The sequence below is a fragment of the Acomys russatus genome, chromosome 12 (genome assembly GCF_903995435.1).
Source record: "Acomys russatus chromosome 12, mAcoRus1.1, whole genome shotgun sequence".
NCBI lineage: Eukaryota > Metazoa > Chordata > Mammalia > Rodentia > Muridae > Acomys > Acomys russatus.
The window spans coordinates 43,750,546-43,769,590 of record NC_067148.1 but is presented as its reverse complement, the minus strand read 5'-3'; the positions used below and the strand labels follow the sequence as shown (position 1 = coordinate 43,769,590).

Genomic DNA, 19,045 nt, shown 5'->3' with positions numbered 1-19,045 from the left:
GCAGGGGCTTAGAAATGCTGTGCGTCCTTTGCCTGCGCTCTGTAACTACGGCTAGGGGGACAGCCTTGGAGGCGGGACCTTCACTGTCCCAGGGACGCCAGCGACAACACGGCCAGTTGGTCCTCAGATTCCGGGAACAATTCTTGCGGTCCCCCTAATGCGATTCCCTTTGAATTCTCCAGTTGGCCTGTGCAGTAGCCATGGGGTGCAAAGCGACTTGGGAAAACTCACTGCTGTCAAGTACATAGCCCATAAAGGTGTGGCCGTTTAGATTTAAATTAAGCACAGTGAGAAGCTGTCCTTTGCACTGGCCATATTTTAGGGTGTGCTTTTTGTTGTTGTTGGGGGCGTGTATGGAGTTGAAGACACACTGATGAACGCAGTTCTGTCTCGAAACTCCAATATAAGGGCTGCAGGGCACAGGGCGCAGGGGCGTTTTTGGATAGCTCAACAAGGCTGCTCAACGGTTGATCTGTCCAGCATCAGGACCAACACAAGGTGTGGGCAGAGGTGTCCTGCTATCTATAGGCAGGAGGCGGGGACAGATCCTGAGAAAGAGGGGTTTTAGGCGTGAGGGACTATCCAGAGAGACACACTTCTGCCTCCTGCTCTGATAGTGGCGTGACAGTAGTGTTACTTCTGCGGAGTGCCCAGCTGTCCTGATTCACGCTCCCCACTTGCAGGTCAAGTGGTCCAGCCCTCCTTCCACAGGTGAGAGGAGAAGCTAATTGGAGAGCGGGCTACAGGTGCAGCCTGAACGCTGAAGCATGGCTTCCTTTAGCAGCGGCCCCCCCCTCAGGTCTCCACGGGCCCTCTTAGCTGGCACTACATGGGATCCTTGTGGAGGCCCCATTTCAGACTGCAGGAACTCCAAGGCTGGCGCCATCATCCAGAGACAAGGATTAGAGGGAGGAAGACCCAGCCAGACAGAAAGCATCCGGAATTCCAGCACTTGGGAGGCGGAGACAAAAGCGTGAGAAGTTCCCAGTCATCCTCAGCTGTATATGTAATTTGGGAGGCCAGCCTAGGCTACTGAGATCCTGGCTAAAAAAATAAAAATAAAAATAAAAATAAAAATAGTGAAGGGACCTAGAGTTAAGGTTGGCACTGCTTTCAGGTGTGCTGTGGCCTGTCCACCAGATTGAATACAAAGGCATTCTCAATTCAGCTGCACTGTCCTGTTAGGCCAGCTTTTTTTTTTTTTTTTTCCCCTTCTTGATGTAGAGTGTAGTGTTCCCCTGCCTGCAGAGGTTGGGGTCTTATCCTTCCTGTCCTAGTGATCCTCTCTTCTGCAAACAGCCTTGACCCAGCTAATTCCACTTCTACAGGTGGGCTGGATGGGCCTCCACTCCAACACAGCTCTTTTGAGACCAAGAGGACCTTTTGCACCGTGGAGCCAGAGGACTGCAAGAACTCCAAGCCCCCAAATGCCTCCACCATCATACTGCCCCTGCCCACTAACGCCGACAAGCTACCCGGAGTGCCCCCTTGTGGTTATAGTCAGATGTTACACTGCAGGCCCCAGAAGAACACACAGTGTTGCGGGGTGGGGGTGGGGTCGGGGTCGTCCTTGTAGTTCCTGGGGCAGAGGTTTAGTGAGCTGGGCCTGTCCAAAGCTACAGCTCAATAGCTCCAGAAACAGAGCCAGTGAAATAAAAAGTCCCCAGTACACTCCACAGATAACTTTCAATCTGACGTGGGTAGGCCCTATGTCCCTTGTGTCTTTGTCACCTCTAGGTGACTTGACTATAGTCAAGTTAGCAGGTTAGGAAGTATGCCCTGTCCTGATGGGAGGGCAGAGGTCTCTTGGCAGGTGTTATGGGCAGGGATCAGCTACGCATGCTGGGTGAAAAGTTGGGTGTGGAGTCCTGTTCGCTGCTAAGCCATTGTAGCTTCAATGGCTGACTGGGAATAGTAGCAATGGTTCTTTTAAGGGATGGACCTAAGGGACCTGGGTGAGGAAGCTCAGTAGTCAGATCAGCTAGTTTGAACAGCAGTCCAGCATGGACAATGCTAGCTGATCACATCTGTAGGACTAGTGTTCCGTACAAGGTGTAGTGAGCATTTTGAACCAGTGATCGATAAATCACCATGGCCAGAAAACAGAAGTGTGGGGGGCAGGTAGGGAAGGTGGGGTCCACGAGCACCCCAGCCTTGTGACCATGAACTGTGTACCTCATGTTCCCTCAACTTTGAGTTCAGTCTTCATTCTAAGAGAGAACCCTCTACCTGGGGACCCAAATATGTCTTACTGCGTAAAGGCAGATAGGACTAACCCTTTTAGTCTCTTCAGGGGCAAAACCGAGGCTATCATGTTGGGTGGTGACAGACCATGACCTTCAAGAAGAAGCTGAAGTGGACAGGCCTCTCAGGCCCCAGAGACCATGAACAGGGAGAAATAGAAAATTATAAGCACCAAGCCTGGGGCTTTATTCACTGCGTCATATTTATTTACAGATTCACCAGTGGGCACAGCATCTGTAATTAACACACGTGGCCCAGGATTTTTCTTTGCCTTTCCCTCACCACTTCTTTAAATCGTGACTAAATTTCCAGGGCTCTTAAGGAACCAGGATGTCTAAGAGAGGTCATGTTTAAACTAGAAGAAAAATCAACACAACGTAGCAGCTGATGGGCCTGCCCACCCCGTGGGGAGGATGGTGCACAAAGCATGATGGTAGCTTGATAATGCTAGGTCAGGTGTTGGTATTGAAACAGGTTAAGTAACGGGGTGGGAGGTTGGCAGAGGCCTCCCTTCCACGGCACAGCAGTTGTGAGACTAAAAATGGTGGGCCCATGACCTCCTACTGGGAGACTCTATGTTCAAGTCTAAGGGACCAGAATGAAGTCGGGGAGGCAAGGAGAGGTTATGCCTACAAACCTAGGCACTCCCTTGGAGCAGGCAGCTAGGAGTTTGGTCTGCCACTATCAACTGTAGGCTCCCCAGACTTTCTATCCATCCTTCGCGCAATTTCTCTACCTAAAACTCGCTGGAGTAGATGAAGTGCCCTCTTCAGTAGGCATTCCTGTACTACTATCAAGAGGGGGCAACACCCGAGGCCAGTTGCCTGGTGGAAAAAAGGAGGGAAGGAACACCTTCTTTCAGTGTATAGTCTTGGCCACCCAGCCGCTGAACGGTGCCGCCTACTCGAGATCAGCGGGTTCCCGGGGCAGGAGGGCTTGGGCCTGGAGGGTCTGTTCATACTTCTGCAGCTGAGCCCAGAAACCCAAATTGGGCTCAGCTACAGGGCGGGCGCTCTTCACCATCTGTAACCAAGAAAGCTGCAGTGAGAGATCGCAGTTGACAGTCCCAGGCTCAGAGGCTCCGCCCTGAGCTGAAGGGTGGGACCCGCCCCGGAAGAACCAGTCTTTGGGGCGGGGGACCGCCCCGGAAGACCCGCCCCTGGAAGCTCGCACCTGGAAGGCGCGTTCCAGGCTGTGGCCGCGGTGCCGCATGAGGTAGGCGGTGCAGACAGCGGCGGAGCGGCTGCGGCCGTTCTTGCAGTACACGAGGCAGGAGCCGCCGTTGCGCACCGCAGCCTCCATGGCGGCGCAGGTGGGCTCCAGGTGCGTCAGCAGGTCCTCCGCTGGGTCGTCGAACACGGGTACGCGCAGCTCGGTCACTCCGGGTGCGCGCGGCCCGGGCTGCTGGCGGGAGACGTTGACGCACAGAGTGATGCCTTCGCGCACCAGCAGCTCGCTCGCACCCGCGGCTCGCGCGTTCCCGATGAAGAGCGCGGGGGCGACGCGCGCGAACGGCGGCGGTGCAGCCTCAGGGGTGCCCATGACCCCAGTGACCCAAGGGTCATCTAGGGGTCGCCGCTTGCGGGGTCCTTGCTCTGGCCGCTAGGAGGCGACCTCACCGGCCCGTTGGGCGGAGCCTTTCCTGGCCTCGGCTCGGCATTGGCTAAATTGACAGTGGGCGGGGCCGGCAGCTTGGCGACCGAGCTGCAAGGCAAGCGGAGTCTAAACCGGTGACTAGTCTTTTGTGAGGGCTGGCCCTCTGTCCAGGACGGCAGGCCACAGGTCAGTTACAGCTTTATTCCTTTCCGTTATAGCTTTCTAGTAAGTGGCCTCTTGGTGCCCTCAACTTTTCCTTTGTAAAACGTGGGTCATGTACAATAAAAACTACCACGAAATTTGTGTCTTCGTAGACCAGTACTTTTTAGAAAAAAAATTGTTTGGGTCAGTACTGTGACTTCCCAAAACTTATTTAGAATTACTTAGGCCTTGGAGATGACTCAGTGCGTGAGGGCACCCCTTGCTAAGCTTGATAACCCGAGTTCTAATCCTGGAAACCACAGAGTGGAGAGAACGGCTTCTTTTTGGGGGAGGGGGCGCAGGCAGGTAGCGTTTTGAGACAGAGTTTTTCTGTGTAGCCTTGCCTGTCCTGGACTCACACTGTAGACCAGGCTGGCCTGGAACTCACAGCGATCCGCCTTCCTCTGCCTCTCAAGTGCTAGGATTAAAGGCATGCACCACTTCGCCCGGCCAGGAACCGATTCTTGCAAGCTGTCCTCTGACCTGCACACGGGTGCCCTCTCATATACAAGCACTCACAAAATATTTTTTTTAAACTAGAAATAGAAGTAGTGTCTTTGAGAGTCAATATTTTTTTTTTCTGTTGCCCAGAATGTTAGAGGAATAGTTTTCACAAGGTATTGCCCATCTCACAGCCCTAGACACTTAGCTTGTTTCAGTTTCAATTTTGTTATAATAGTGAAAACATTTGTTTCCACTTCCATGTTTTAAGATTTGCAATCAGAGGTCAATTAGTTTCCATACTCCTTACACCCTCCTCCCCCACTCTTCAATAATCCTGACAACAAGAAAAAAAAAAATAGCCGGGTGTGGTGGCGCTCATCTTTAATCCCAGCACTCAGGAGGCAGAGGCAGGCAGATCTCTGTGAGTTCAAGGCCAGCCTGGTCTGCAAAGGCAGTCCAGGACAGCCAAGGCTACACAGAGAAACCCTGTCTCAAAAAACAAACAAACAAAAAAAATAGCCGGGCGTGGTGGCGCTTGCCTTTAATCCCAGCACTCGGGAGGCAGAGGCAGGCGGATCGCTGTGAGTTCAAGGCCACCCTGGTCTACAAAGCTAGTCTAGGACAGCCAAGGCTACACAGAGAAACCCTGTCTCAAAAAGCCCAAAAAAAGAAAAAGAAAAGAAAAGAAAAAGAAAAAGAAAAAAAATGTGCCTACTCTCCCTTCCCACTACTAGGCGTTGGTGACTCCCAGGTCATGACTGTAGTCTGTAGCCTGGTCCTCCTCTTGTGCTAACCAGTGCACTGCCAGCCCAGGTGGAGGACGCCTTACCCTCCCTGGTTTGACCCCCAAAGGAAGGAGCTGACTTAACTTGATTGGGAACATGAAAGCCATATGTGGTCAGAGAACAACTGTAACCTCAAGGGGAATGAGTGAATGTGAGTGGCTGTGGCTGGCAACATGGATTTGGTTTCACCCAAATGGCTTGTGCCAGTGTAGAAAGCTTCACCAGCGTTTATGGCCAAAGAACAAAATTAAGGCATTTTTTCAAATACATTGGTGGAAATGTCAGGTAAGTGGGTAACAGCAAAATGGTGGGGACATCTGATTTAGGTTTCAGATACTCTGGTGATATTTCATAGCCTTTGGGGTGGAGGCTAGTAGTCTGTTAACCGGGTCCAAACAGTTTTACCAAATAGTCAGAGATTTTAGTGTATAAACCGAGGATAGGAGTGCTCCTACGCATGATTAAGCGGGCTTTCTGTTTTTTTAATATTTATTTGTCTAGATTTTTCGAGACCGGGTTTTTCTGTGTAGCTTTGGTTGTCCTGGAACTATAGACCAACCAGGCTGGCCTCACATTCGGAGATCTGCCTGCCTCTGCCTCCCTAGTGCTGGGGTTAAAGGTGTGCACCACCACTGTTGCCAGCGTAAGGTTTCTATTGTAGAAATTGGGGAGAGCATAGCCAGAAGCATCTGGAAGAGTCCAGAGCAAAGAGAGAAAGTAGTAGTCTGAACATGGGCAGCAGACTGGACTTTGCCACGACAGGCAAGCAAGAGATGAAGACACAAGAGAAAAGAGGGGCTGAAGAGATGGCTCAGGGGTTAAGAGCACTGACTGCTCTTCCAGAGGTCCTGAGTTCAATTCCCAACAACTACATGGTGGCTCACAACTGTCTAAAATGTGATATGCCTTCTTCTGGTCTGCAGGCATACATGCAGGCAGAGCAGTGTATACATACATACATAAGAGAAAAGAGAACCAAGGGAGAGGGACAATGGGAAGTTGGAGGGAAGGAAGCCTGTGAGATGGGGAAGTTTGGGGTAAGGGATAGGCTGTGAAGACCCAGGACTCTGACATGTGTAGCACGCACTTACACAGCTTCACTAGTTCCTGAGGAATGCTGGCTTTTGTCAGAACCAGATGTTGGCAATGAATGGACATTAGAGGGACTAAAGAGAGCCCACCATCACTTAACCCTGAACTTGTAATGATCCAGCTTCGTATGGTCTCAGTGTCCTAACTGTCCAATCAGGATTGTAGAGTCTTTAGCTGGGTGTAGGTGTAGTTTTTTGTTTTGTTTTTCTACTGACTTTACTCCCTTAGTGGTTTATAGGAGCCATCCACTCAGGCATAGATTCCTCTGTCCCCGGCTCCAGGAGCAAGCTCTGGATGCTCCCATATGTCAGGGAATCCTCACACCCTGCGATGATGTCTACATTATTTTTCTTTTCTTTTTTTTTTTTTTTTAGTTTTTCGAGACAGGTTTTCTATGGCTGTGTTAAGATACCGTGACCGGCTGGGCCTGATAATCAACCTGCTTCTGCCTCCCCAGTGCTGGGATCAAAGGTGTGTGACACCGTGCCCGGCTCTGGGGACTATTCTTATTCAAACCACCACAGATGGCATCAGGAATGGAATTACGCTGTGGGTATGAGGAGAAGATTGAAAGGCTTTTCCGTCCTATCCAGTGGCCAACGTGGAAGCCAACTTTGGGTGAAGATAGGGGGTGCTGGGAAAAACTGAGTAACTGGCAGTTTGGGAGCACTGAATCAAACCAGACTAGGAATCCTGCTCTGGGATTACTCCATGTGCCTTCTCTCCTCACCCCCACTCCCCTACCCCCAGCTTTTAAAGGTGGGTGTTGTTCCAAAGCCTCTGGCCTGATATCTCATGCTCAGCTCTGTGGAGCTCACGAGTTGCTTACTGAGTCTGTTCCCCTCAGGGCTAGTCTCTGGGTAGCTGGATATATGTTCTGAAACTGGGGTCTCCTGGAGGTGAGTCCTGACTCAGGTAAGTTATGCTGATTGACCATTAGTGTGAGTTGACAAATCAGGACTGTGGGCCATGACCAGCATTTTATTTTTTCAATAAAAAATAGAACAAAAGGAGATTGAAACCGATGCTGAGATCCACAGCCAAACATTAGGCGGAGCTCGGAGTCTTGTGGAAGAGTTGGGGGATGGATAGAGAGACCTGGCGGGGACAAGAACTCCACAAGAAGATCAAAAGAGCCACCTAACCTAGGCCCCCTACACACAGTGTAGCTGACGGGCAGTTAGGTCTTCATGTGGGTCCTCTAGTAATTGGAGTGGGTTCTGTCTCTGGCATGGACTCTGTTGCCTGCCTTTGGATTATTTTCCCCTAGCTAAACTGCCTTGTTTGGCCTCAGTGGAAGAGGATGCACTTAGTCCTGTTGTGACTTGATGTGCTGGGGCAGGTTCCTTTTGGGGGTGGTTCTCCCCCTTATCTGAGGAGAAGGGGAGGGGGAGAATTAGGGAAGGGGTGGGAGGGTGGAACTGGGAGGGGGCTGTGGTCAGGTTGTAAAGTGAAAATATAAAAAATCAATAAAAAAAGAACAAACAAAAAACCCAGTATACATGAACTATTGGGTGTATGCATGTAGTGGGTGAACTCTTTATGAACCTTTTCTGAGCTTTGTTTTTGCCATAGTATAAAAAAGGTCAGCTAGGCACGGTGGTACACGCCTGTAATCCCAGCACTCAGGGAGGCAGAGGCAGGAGGAGCTCTGAGTCCGAAGCCAGCCTGGTCTACTAAGCAAGTCCAGACGACACAGAGAAACCCTGTCTCAGCCAGCGGGGAGGAACAAAGAAGGAACCAAGGGGTGGGGGAAAGCATAATGTGTTGCTGTCTTAAACAATCTTATCATAGGTTGAAGTCTAAAAAGCTTAAGACCCGGGAGGACACATGGGACAGCATACTCCTACTCAGAACGGTCCTGCTGTTCTACCTTCAGCCTGGATTTTGAGGCCCCTCTTGCCCTTCATACCACTCAATAGTCCTGAGTAGGGACTACATTCCAGCAGCAGCAGATGGAAACTGCCACAGGGGCTAATTCTCAGGCCTGCTAAAGAGCTGTTGAGTCAGAAATGCTGGGTAGACCAGAAAGCTGGCCGTTAACCTCACCCTTTGCATGGCTTCAAATGTGCTGACATTTTCACTTATCATTTAGTCAGTCTTAAGTTATTTAAAGCTAAAGGGCCAAAACAAGAGTGAACACACACACCTTAAACAGTGAAGTTTTTCACTTAGTACATTATTATATATATTTCCATGTGCTTTTCTCTGATGACAATTTTGAGCTAGGTCCAGGTGATGGGTACACATCATTAGTGGCACCCAGTACTGTCTGTTTCCCAGTTTTGTGAGAACCGAGAATCTCCTCATAGGCAATTGAGTCAGAGTCCTTCGGAATTTCACTTTTCCCACCATTGCTTCCAAGTGACAAAATTGGGTCTAACTTGTGATTTCGAGTGATTTTCTTTGTTAACTTTTCAGTCGCCAACAGTTCAGGTAGAAAAGCCTCGCTCCCAGCCAGCAGGTTACTGAGTTCCACAGCAGCAGCAGTGGCTTCGTAGGCCCCTTCTTGTTTGCAGACACCCATTCTGGCAGTGCAAGGCAAGCTGCCAATTAGCTGAAGCAAGTTGGACTGAGATCAGTTTCCAACTTCCAATCTGTGGAATCTGCCAAGTGTATCAGTTCACCAAAAATTTAAAACTAATGTTACTAGGTTTTCTTAATGTTAACACACTTTGAAAACATCCCTTTTGAATATTTTGGGGAGGGGTGGGGCATTGGAAGGATGCAGGGTCTCTCACTCTGTGGTCTAACTTACAGCGATTTTCCTGCCTTAGTCTCCTAAGTGCTGGGATGAGGGACATGTGCCTTTGTGCCTGAGAAACGTGCATGGCAAACTGGAAATACAGCTTCTTGATCTTTGTATGCTAAGTGTCCATGTGTACATTTATGAGTATAAACAAAATTTTGGCATGTCATGTTTCGGCCCAGCCTCACTTCCTACAGCACCTCCCAAGGCCCATGGGGCCGCGGCACCCTGGTACCCAGGCACTCAATGTGCCTCTGGATGCGGATTCCTTTACATCCTCTCTGCAACCCTTTTCTGGAAGCCCTTCTCCTTGATATCTTTCCCTCTGCCAGGAACAAGTCATGGTCTAGAGTTTTGTGTGTGCCCACTGAATAAAGTTAGACGTGGCAATCAGCGGGCCTTAATCAAGCCTTGGTTCCAAGGTCTTCCGCTCAGCTTTCTGCTTGGGAGTGCTGGCAGCTTCTGGCCCAGAAGCTAACTGACAGCGTAGGGCTGACACGCGCAGAGCCAGCGTCCACAGAAGGGCTCGAGCGGTGGCGGTGGCAGTGGCAGAGCCAGCGTGGCCAGCTCAGGGATTGGCCGTGGCTATCACAGTGAGTTGGCAGAGATTTGTCCAGGGTCTGGGGCGGAATGGGGTAGTGAAGGGAGTATGAGTCAGCTGAACTTGGCTTAGATTCCTGGGGCTGGGCGTGGCCATCTCCAGGGCAACAGTGACGCGATCTTGTAGTGGATCTACTCCGCTGCTCTGAGAAGGTTTTTGCAGTTTTAGCTGAGGGCGACTCGAGGTCAGTGGGCAAAGCCAGATACCATAGGGTCCTGACGGCCCTTGCGGTGGCGACTGCTCTGTGAAGGCCAGGAAACCCCCTTCCTCCTCCTCAGGAAGGCCAGTGAGCCCTCAGGGGCTAGAGGGGTCTACTTGAAGACTTGGAAGGGGAATCACTGAGCCCAGTAGGGTTGCAAGCGGGTCCCCCAGCTGTCACTGTCCACAGTCCTGAGGGCGAATTGTGATCACAGATTTGCTTCTAGGTTTGAAGAGGAGAAGAGACATGGAAGAAGTTCATTCCGGTGTCACTCTGGACTCCCAAGGCTCGAAAACTTACAGCTCCAGAGGTCTGGAGGGGCAAAGTGGTCAGTCTGCTGACACTGAGAGCCAGGAGTCTGAGAAGAGCTACACCTTCTTCACCAGAAGGTACTGGCATTCAGTATTGGGGCAGGCCTTTAAAAATCGCTAAAGGAGGGCTGGAGAGATGGCTCAGTGGTTAAGAGCACTGTCTGCTCTTCCAGAGGTCCTGAGTTCAATTCCCAGCACCTACATGGCTGCTCACAACCATCTACACTGGGATCTGATGCCTCTTCTAGCATACAGGTGTACATGCAAATAGAATACTCATATACATAAAATAAATAACATCTTTTAAAAAATCCACCAAAGGGAGCCCGGTGTGGTGGTACTCTACTTCTCATCACAGCATTGAGGAGACAGAGGCAGGCAGATCTGTCAGTTCAAGGCCAGCCTGGCCTACAAAGGGCAATCCAGGCCAGCTAGGGCTACATTGTGAGACCCTGCCTCCAATATGACTATTTCTCCTCTTCCTCTTCCTCCTCTTCTTCTTCTTCCTCCTCCTCCTATTACTAAATTACTAAAGGTTCTATTACCTTCCCTAGCCTAGGAGGGTAAAAGTTTCCTCTGCAGAAGAAAACTCTCAACATGATAGCAATCCAAGGGAAAAGAAGGAAGGTAAGCGGCAGCTGGTATCCTGTGCCTATTCTTGGGATTGTCAGCATAATCCTGTCCACTTCCAGATGGCTGAGAGAATGACCCTGTTCCATCTGGTTTCCAGCACAGCTCCTTCGCGCTCAGTTGTTAATAGTAGGGTCTGCTAGGGCCAGGAGCCTCAGCAGAGCCTTGCCTGTAAATAGACCTTCAATCTGCACTGCACTCATCGTACTTGCCCCTGCCATGGTTTGGGGTTGGATGCGTATGTACCTCAAATTTCATGTTGACACTCTAATCCCAAAGTGATAGTCCTTTTGGGCTAGACTTGGGCATGCCACTGAATTCAGGTGAGGTTGTGAGGTGGAGCCTCATAACAGGACTAGAGTTCTTACAACAAGAGAGAGAGGGACCAGAGCAAGGCTCTGTTCTCTCCCCCCCCCCTCCACCCTTTCTCTGTCAACCTGAGTTCACATCCACAAGGCTCTAGGAAGCAAGCCCTCTATGTGCTGATACCTGGACTTTGGACTTTCAGCCCCTAGAACCAGGGAAGTAAACAAACACAGGTGGTCTGTGGTAGCTAGCTGCCCAGAAGACTCGCACAGATGAAAAAACTTAGTCACAAAGGGAGCCAGGAGCCTAGTTAGACAAATGATTAGAAGGGGCAGAGCCAGGTACTGGGCCCCTTCTGTGCCAGTTGTAATGCTTCTTCACTGGGCTTTATAGATCACCCAGCTGTATTCTTAACTGGCTTCAATTTTTTTTTTCTTCAGGAAAAAAATTCACTTTCTTTCCTTTTTTTGATAGGCCTTTTCCAAAATGATTCAAGTAGTCCGTGTGCCATGTTGGAAGGGAGGAACTGCAGGCCAGGTCTCACTTTGCTAGGATCTCTGTAACAAAGTGCCAAGGTCAGGTGTAATTCAGGAGGAAGATGCCCAAGATCACAGGAACTCAGGCTTGATGCCCTTTCTCTCTCCCTGGCTTGTATGACCTCCTCCTGCTCCTCCTCCTGCTCCTCCTGTCCTCTTCCTCCTGGTCCTCCTGGTCCTCCTGCTGCTCCTGTCCTCCTCCTCCTGCTCCTCCTCCTCCTGCTCCTCCTTCTGGCTATGTATTTTATCTCCCCTCTGTATGTCTCTGTCCCCAAATGAAGGTTTCCTTCTTCTGAGGACTAGTCATACTGGCCTAGGGCCCACACTAATGATCTTACTTTGATTGAGTACCTCTTGGAAGGACATTTCTGAGCTGCTGGTGTAGCTCAGCATTAGCATTACTCAAGGCCTAGGATGTGACTCAGCTAGACAGACATGCCTAGCATGCACAAAGCCCTGGGTCTAACCCTCCCCAACATTGTACAAAGCTGTCAAGGCAGTTCATGCCCGCAGTTCCACACCTGGGAGCCAGAGACAGGAGGGTTGAAAGTTCAAGATCACCAAGACTGCATAGAGAAACCCCATCTCAAAAAAAAAAAAAAAAAAAAAAAAAAAAAAAAAGAAAGAAAGAAAAAAGAAAGTTCAAGATCAGCCTAGGTTGCACATTAAGTCTGAGGCCAGCCTGAAAAGAATTTACAACAGCCCACAGCAGTACCTTCAGACTCATCATGACAGTTTGAATGTCTGTCCTTCCTGGCTTCTTTCTGTATATAGTGATACAGAAAGAACAGAATATACCAAATGTGGATTTTGTCTTCTCGCAGTGGGATATTTTATTTATTGGGTGGATGTTAAACTTAGGCTCGGTGGCCCTTTACAGGCACTGAGAGCTGGCTGGTGCATGGGGTCAGAGGTTTGTTAGTCAAGGTTCTCTAACAGAACTGACAGGACACACACACACACACACACACACGCACGTACATGTGTGTGTTATATTCTGCCATATATAATACATAACATTATATATATATGATGTATTAAATCAGTTTACATGATGTGGTTTAGGTAGTTTAAAAATAGCTGTCTCCCGAAAGAAAGACCAAGAATCTGTAGCTGTTTAGGTAAGAAGGCTGGGTGTTTCAGCTGATCTTCAGTCTTTTTTGTTTGTTTTTTTGTTTGTTTGGTTTTTTTTCGAGACAGGGTTTCTCTGTGTAGCCTTGGCCATCCTGGACTCACTTTGTAGACCAGACTGGCCTCGAACTCACAGCGATTCGCCTGCCTCTGCCTCCGGAGTGCTGGGGTTAAAGGCGTGTGCCACCACACCCGGCCTCTTTGGTCTTTTTTGTAATACCAAAGAATTAGTTCTAATAACAATGAAGGAGTGCCTTAGCAGCAGGATAGATGAACTTGCCAGCAAGAGTGAGAGCAAGAGGCAAAAGCAAACACTTCCTCCTTCCATGTCCACCAGACAGTGTGGCCTGGATTTATTGTGAATCTTCTGTCCTCAGATGATCCAGTTCATAAAGTCCTTCACAGGTGTGCCCAATTGCTTGGGTTTTAGTTGATTCCAGATACAATCAAGTTGACAACCAAGCTCTGAGGGATCCCATGTGTGTGCTGCCAGACATTGGGATTGCTCTCTAGAGCAGAGGTGTTGCCACACAGCATCCCAAGAGAGCTGAGAGGGGAGTGCAATGGCCTTAGGCTGAGTTGCCTAAGTAACAGGTCATCCCTTCAGAATGCAAGAGAAAAGCAAACCTGTCTTGGACACACCTCTCCCTATTGCTGTACATGCATCCTGCACCTGTCCACTTGTCTGTCAGTTAGCTGCTCTCCGACCTTTCATGGGTCTACCTGTGTGTTCAAGTGTCTGTTTCTTGCCCAGCCTGGGGTTGGTACTGCCAGCTGTGGGTACATCTGTCTGGAAATAACTAGAGGGGCTGACTGGTCCTATCTCGGGGATAGGCATATATACTCTTGCCAGTTTGTGACATTCCTGCAGAGTTCATTTCCTATGCAATCTTGGTAACTGCTGCATCTTCTGTGTCTCAGTTTCCCTTTGAGGAAATAGAGAGCATTGGAGTTACCCAGAGAGTGACATGAGATAGAGGAGTGATGCTCTGCACACAGTCACTCTTCCAGCATTCCTCATGGCTTCTCCTTTAACTTCCTGTCTCTCTAGGGACCCTCCAGTGCACTTTAGGGAGGATGAGGAGGAGTCTGAAGGCCCCCGGAGGGAGCAGGACCTGAAAGAGACCTATATCCAACTCGTTCAAGGGGTTCAGGAGTGGCAGGATGGCTGTGTCTACAGAGGGGAATTTGGACTCAACATGAAGCTTGGATACGGCGAGTTCTCTTGGCCCACAGGCGAAGTAGGTGCCTTCAGCAGGGGCCTTTCTGCCTAGAGCTGGTGGTGTGGATTTTCTAAGCAGCCTGCAGCACCAGGCTAAGGCTTTCTACAGAATTTCAGAGGAGGAAGCTGCACATTTCTGCCTCATGTTGTGCTTTCCTGGAGTTTTGGGAGCTATGACTGAAGAAGATCTTATTCTGGTTGAATGTTTTATTATTTAAACTATTTTTATTTATATTTTAACAGTTTCATACATGTAAACAATTCATCTTGATCATATTTACCCCACTTTCCACTCCTTCCAGCCCACCCAACATATCCCCCTCTTATTCTTTTGGCTTTTCTTTCTTTGTTTTTTTGTTTGTTTGTTTGTTTTGTTTTTCGAGACAGGGTTTCTTTGTGTAGCCTTGGCTGTCCTGGAACTCTCTTTGTAGACCAGGCTGGCCTGGAACTCACAGAGATCTGCCTGCCTCTGTCTCCCGAGTGCTGGGATTAGAAGCGTGCTCCACCAAGCCCAGTTTACTATTCTATTCTTAACCCTCTAAACTAATCTGGTTTCCTCCCAATGTACATCCCAGAGATGCTTGCACTTCGTAGCTTTCCCTGGTCCACCTCCTCTCCTGATATCACCTGAACCTCTCCCATGGGCTACTTTCTCCTCTAACTCCTGGCAAGGAAATCCAGCCCTTTTCTCTCCCCTGCTTGGTGACTGGCTGTAAACAGATTTATTGGCATATCTGGGGACAATTGGGGAGCAGTGTTTACATAACATTGAGACAAGAGATTCTCAAAACAAGGATTGCAATCAGATATGGACTTACAGAAATCAGAATTGCCTACATGTGGCCCTGTCTCTGGCAAGGGTTTCTGTAACTGTGCCCATGGCTGGGGTTACCGACCTAGTCCTCCCTCCAGCATCTAGTCCCTCCTGTTTCTTTGAGAAACGGGAGAAGGAGCAGGGATTCTCCAGCCTCATTTCTAAAGCTCCATGAGCCCGGCCCCAGACAGGAGGCTGTGTTTATCCAGGCAGCTGTGGCCTGGGGCAGGATGGAGGTAGGCATGCCGTGGCCATCTCCTCTTCCTGGGGGGAGCATTTTAGAGCATAGGAGTTGCATGAAGGTGGTGGTGTGTGAATCACTGGGTGTATACTTGCCCACCGTTCATGACTTCTTCACAAGTCATGCCTAAGAGCTTCTGGGCTAGCCTTTTCTGAAGAGGAAGACGCCACCTAACAGTGTACAGGCCATATACAGTGCCTGGAGGATGAGTGACATCTTCCTTTCCTCTCCCATGCCCTTTGGAGAACTAACCTGACATACTTAGCAGCAGAGCTCAGGACAAGGGCACGGAGGCTCGCGATGGACCCTGTACTGAGGAGTCTTGAGGGCAGGGAGGGTGTACTGAGAGGGCTGGCTGCCTGGCCAGAAAGAAGCCTGTGTCTGGGCACCTAAGAGGCCTCTCCCAGCCCTGTGGTCCTCATTCACTGCCAATCAGGTGCCTGGCTTAGCAGTTACTGCCAGGCTTGGGGTTCCAAGGGTAAGTGGCTCTTCCCAGACAGGAGGCTTACTGATCTCTCCACTCCATAGGTCTACCGTGGGCAGTTTTACCAGGACCATTGCCATGGTGTGGGCACCTATTCATGGCCTGATGGCTCCAGCTTCACAGGCATGTTTTATCTCAGCCGACGAGAAGGCTATGGCACCATGTTAATGAAAACAAAGTTATTCCAGGTAAGGAGATCCTGGGATCATGTGATAGGTGGGGCCACTATGTGTCCATGAGGGTCAGGCTGTTGAGTGCTCATGTGAGGGGAGGAGCTGCTGTGCGTTCATGAGGGGGAGAGGCTACTGTGTGAACACACATGTGAAGGGTGGGCCTCTGTGTGTTTGTATGAGGGGTAGTACCACTGTGTGTTTCTATATGGTGGGGCCTTTGTGAATTTGGGTGAGGAGTGTGTACAGCAATTATCTGGGACATTGAAGAAAAAGATATTTGGGTTCTAGAACAGTTTAAATAGAAGTAGCTTTCTTATTTTAGTGACTATAATACTACCAATAAGAAGGATATAGATAAAAAATGAAAATGTATCTATCCCCAGAGGGATGCTATCAAGTTATGTATCTTTTGGATTAAAAATACTATATATATATTTCTCCCTCTGGGGGAAAAATACACACGCCCTTCCACCCCTTAATTTATTACATATAATTCACAATTGTATGCGCTGTATTAATAGAAAGTTCTGAAAAGTTTCGACAAGTGTAGGTTTGTGTACTTGGGGTACAGATTGACCCCCTCACCCCACATCACCGCCCCATGCCTTTGTAGTGTCTCCTCCAGTTCCAGCCAGGGCTAACCTGCTGCCTGTAACTGTGCCTTTGCAAGAGAGGGCCACACGGGGGAGCCCTGCAGAGCAGTCCTGTGTCTTCCTCCTGGCCTGCAGGGCAGATCTCACCCGGTAGCCCAGTGTTCCTGTTGTTTCTTTGGTTACGGAAACTACCACAGCTTAACTGAAAAACCTTTAGACAGCTTCCTGTTTGGAGTGATTGAGGACAAAGCTGCTGTGCACAGAGTCAGTTGGTTTTTGTGTGTCATGTAAACAGTAAGTGCAGGTTTTCACTTCCCTGAGACAACTTCTAAGTGTAGCCTGAGGGCCATGTGTCTGCATGCTCCCTGTCTATGATGTTTTGCCCTGTCCAATGGGTGCAGGATGCCCGTCTGCATCCCTGTGAGCACTTGGTGTTACTAGTGATTCTTGCTAATAGCAATGCGCCTCGTTGTGGGTGGGACTAGTTCCTCCCTGAGAGTCCAGGCAGCCTTTCAGGCAGTCTTTCCTCACTTGGGAGGTGTTCATTCATTTTGTTATTTGTTTCCTTCAGACAGTCAGCTTTTGAGCCAGCTGATCTGTCCATTTGGTTCTGTTTTACCAACAATTTCTTCTTGTCCACCCTCCCTGTGCATTCCCCCCATCCCCCAATCCCCTCAGACCTCCCAGTGAGTTTCTAAGCAGTTCTCACTGACTGCCTGCTTTTTACCGGACATACACACTGGCTCTGTGGCCCAAAGTTTTGATTCCCTTGTATTGTCATTTCTAGTGCATTTTAATTTCTCCTCTGATTGTCTTTGACCCATGGTTCCTTGTCATGAGTATTGTTTTTAGGTTCAGAGTATGGGCTTCCGCTGAGTTTTTGCTACTGATTTTCTGGGTACTTACCAGTGTTATGACCTAAGACTATGGTCGAGTTGTTGTTGTGTTTTTGCTTTTGTTATTGTTATTTTTGTGGTGCTAAAGATGCAGCCTAGGGCCTTGCGCATGCATGGCAGACCTTCTGCTACTAAGCCACAGACCTCCCTCCCCCTCCTTTTTTTTTTTTTTTTTTTTACTACTTATTTTGAGATAGAGTCTTACCCAAACTGCACAGACTGACCTTGAACTCAGTCTGTAACCAGGCAGGTCTTAACTTTGCAATCTTCTTGCCCAGCTCCCTAAATGGCCTTTCTCACCATGCCTACCCAGCACGGCTGACTTTGTAGTGTTAATTTTTGCCTTTTAAATCTGTTTGCTTATGTGGAGGTCAGAGGACAACTTTGTGGAGTTGGTTCCGTTTTAACAGGGGTTCAGAGAATGGAACTCAGGCCACCAGGTTTGCATAGCAGGTTTCTCTACCTGCTGAACGTCTCATTCTGCACAAGACCAACATTTAAAAAAATAAATGCACTTGATTTATTCCTTCCTTCTTTCCTTTCTTTTTTCTTTCTTTTTACACCCCAACCACAGTTTCCCCTCCTTCCTCCCCCCCCCCCCCAAGGCCCTCATCCCCTCTGTCCCTTTGTTTCCCGCTCCATCCACCCCTCCTCCATTCTTTTCAGAGAAAGGCAGGCCTCCCATGGAGATCAGTCAACCATGGCACATCAAGTTGCAGGATGAGTAGGCACCTCCCCTCATATTGAGACTGGACAAGGAAACCCAGTAGGAATCAAGGGTCCCTAAAGCCTCTGCTCCCACTGTTAGGAGTCCCACAAGAAGACCAAGCTACATAACTGTCACATATGTGCGGAGGGCCAAGGCCAATTTTTAAATGTATTTCAGCAGTTGTTGACCATTATGTTTTCTGAGTCACATACTTTTGCTGTTTGTATTATTTTGAATATAACATTTAAAATTTTTATTTATTATTACCTTTTGTCTACTGACTCTGCCAGTAGTTGAGAGTTAGACTATGTCTCAGCACCATTGAAAAAATATTTAATTACTCCTTACAGTTCTACGTTCAGCTTCATTACTTTGAGACCATGTTATTTATTTCATAGGTAGACTTTTAGATTTATTGTATATCCCTGGTATTTATTCTATGTCCTTTTATTGTAATACATTGATATACCTTCTTTAAAAATAATCTCTCCAGGCCGGGTTTAGTCCTAGCACTTGGGAGAATTGTAGGCTAGCTTGGCTTATATAGCAAGCTCCAGGACATCTATGGCTAGAGAGAGAGAGAGAGAGAGAGAGAGAGAGAGAGAGAGAGAGAGAGAGAGAGAGAGAGAGAGAAGAGAGAGGCTCACTCAAAAACAAACAAATGAAAAAGACAAACTGAACCAAGCAAAAACCCTCTTTAATGTTTCATGACCCAATGTCTAATTAAAAAATTTTTATTTTTGTTATTGTTATTATTATTATTTCATATTACATCCTGATTATAATCCCCTTGCTCCCACCTTCCCTCCCTATTTCCCCTCCCCTAGACCTCTGACAGATGGGGTCCTCCTCTACCACCATCTGACCACAGCTATCAGGTCTCATCTGGATAGCCTGCTTCCCCTTCCTCTGGGGCCCCTCCCACAGGGCATCTCCCCTAAGGGCAATGATCAAGTCAAGGTCGCCAGATTCTTGTCAAAGGCAGCCCCCCCCCCCCCAACTGCTCATCTTTCCCCCTGTGGAGAAAGCTGTCCACTGACTACATCTGAACCGGGGATCTAGGTCCTCTGCTTGCAATGTCCTCAGTT

General features: G+C 48.9%; 1 protein-coding gene across 1 annotated transcript in view; it reads left to right on the top strand.

Annotated features, from left to right (window-relative positions):
- The first annotated feature begins 3,402 nt into the window (after positions 1-3,402).
- Positions 3,403-19,045, top strand: part of Ankmy1 (ankyrin repeat and MYND domain containing 1) — a 49,874-nt gene continuing 34,231 nt past the window's right edge. Inside the window, exons 1-4 of the mRNA XM_051154369.1 lie at positions 3,403-3,605; positions 10,138-10,300; positions 13,877-14,066; positions 15,631-15,774. Of these exons, the coding sequence (XP_051010326.1) occupies positions 3,545-3,605; positions 10,138-10,300; positions 13,877-14,066; positions 15,631-15,774 (558 nt within the window). The 5' untranslated portion in view covers positions 3,403-3,544. The remainder of the gene's footprint in view (positions 3,606-10,137; positions 10,301-13,876; positions 14,067-15,630; positions 15,775-19,045) is intronic.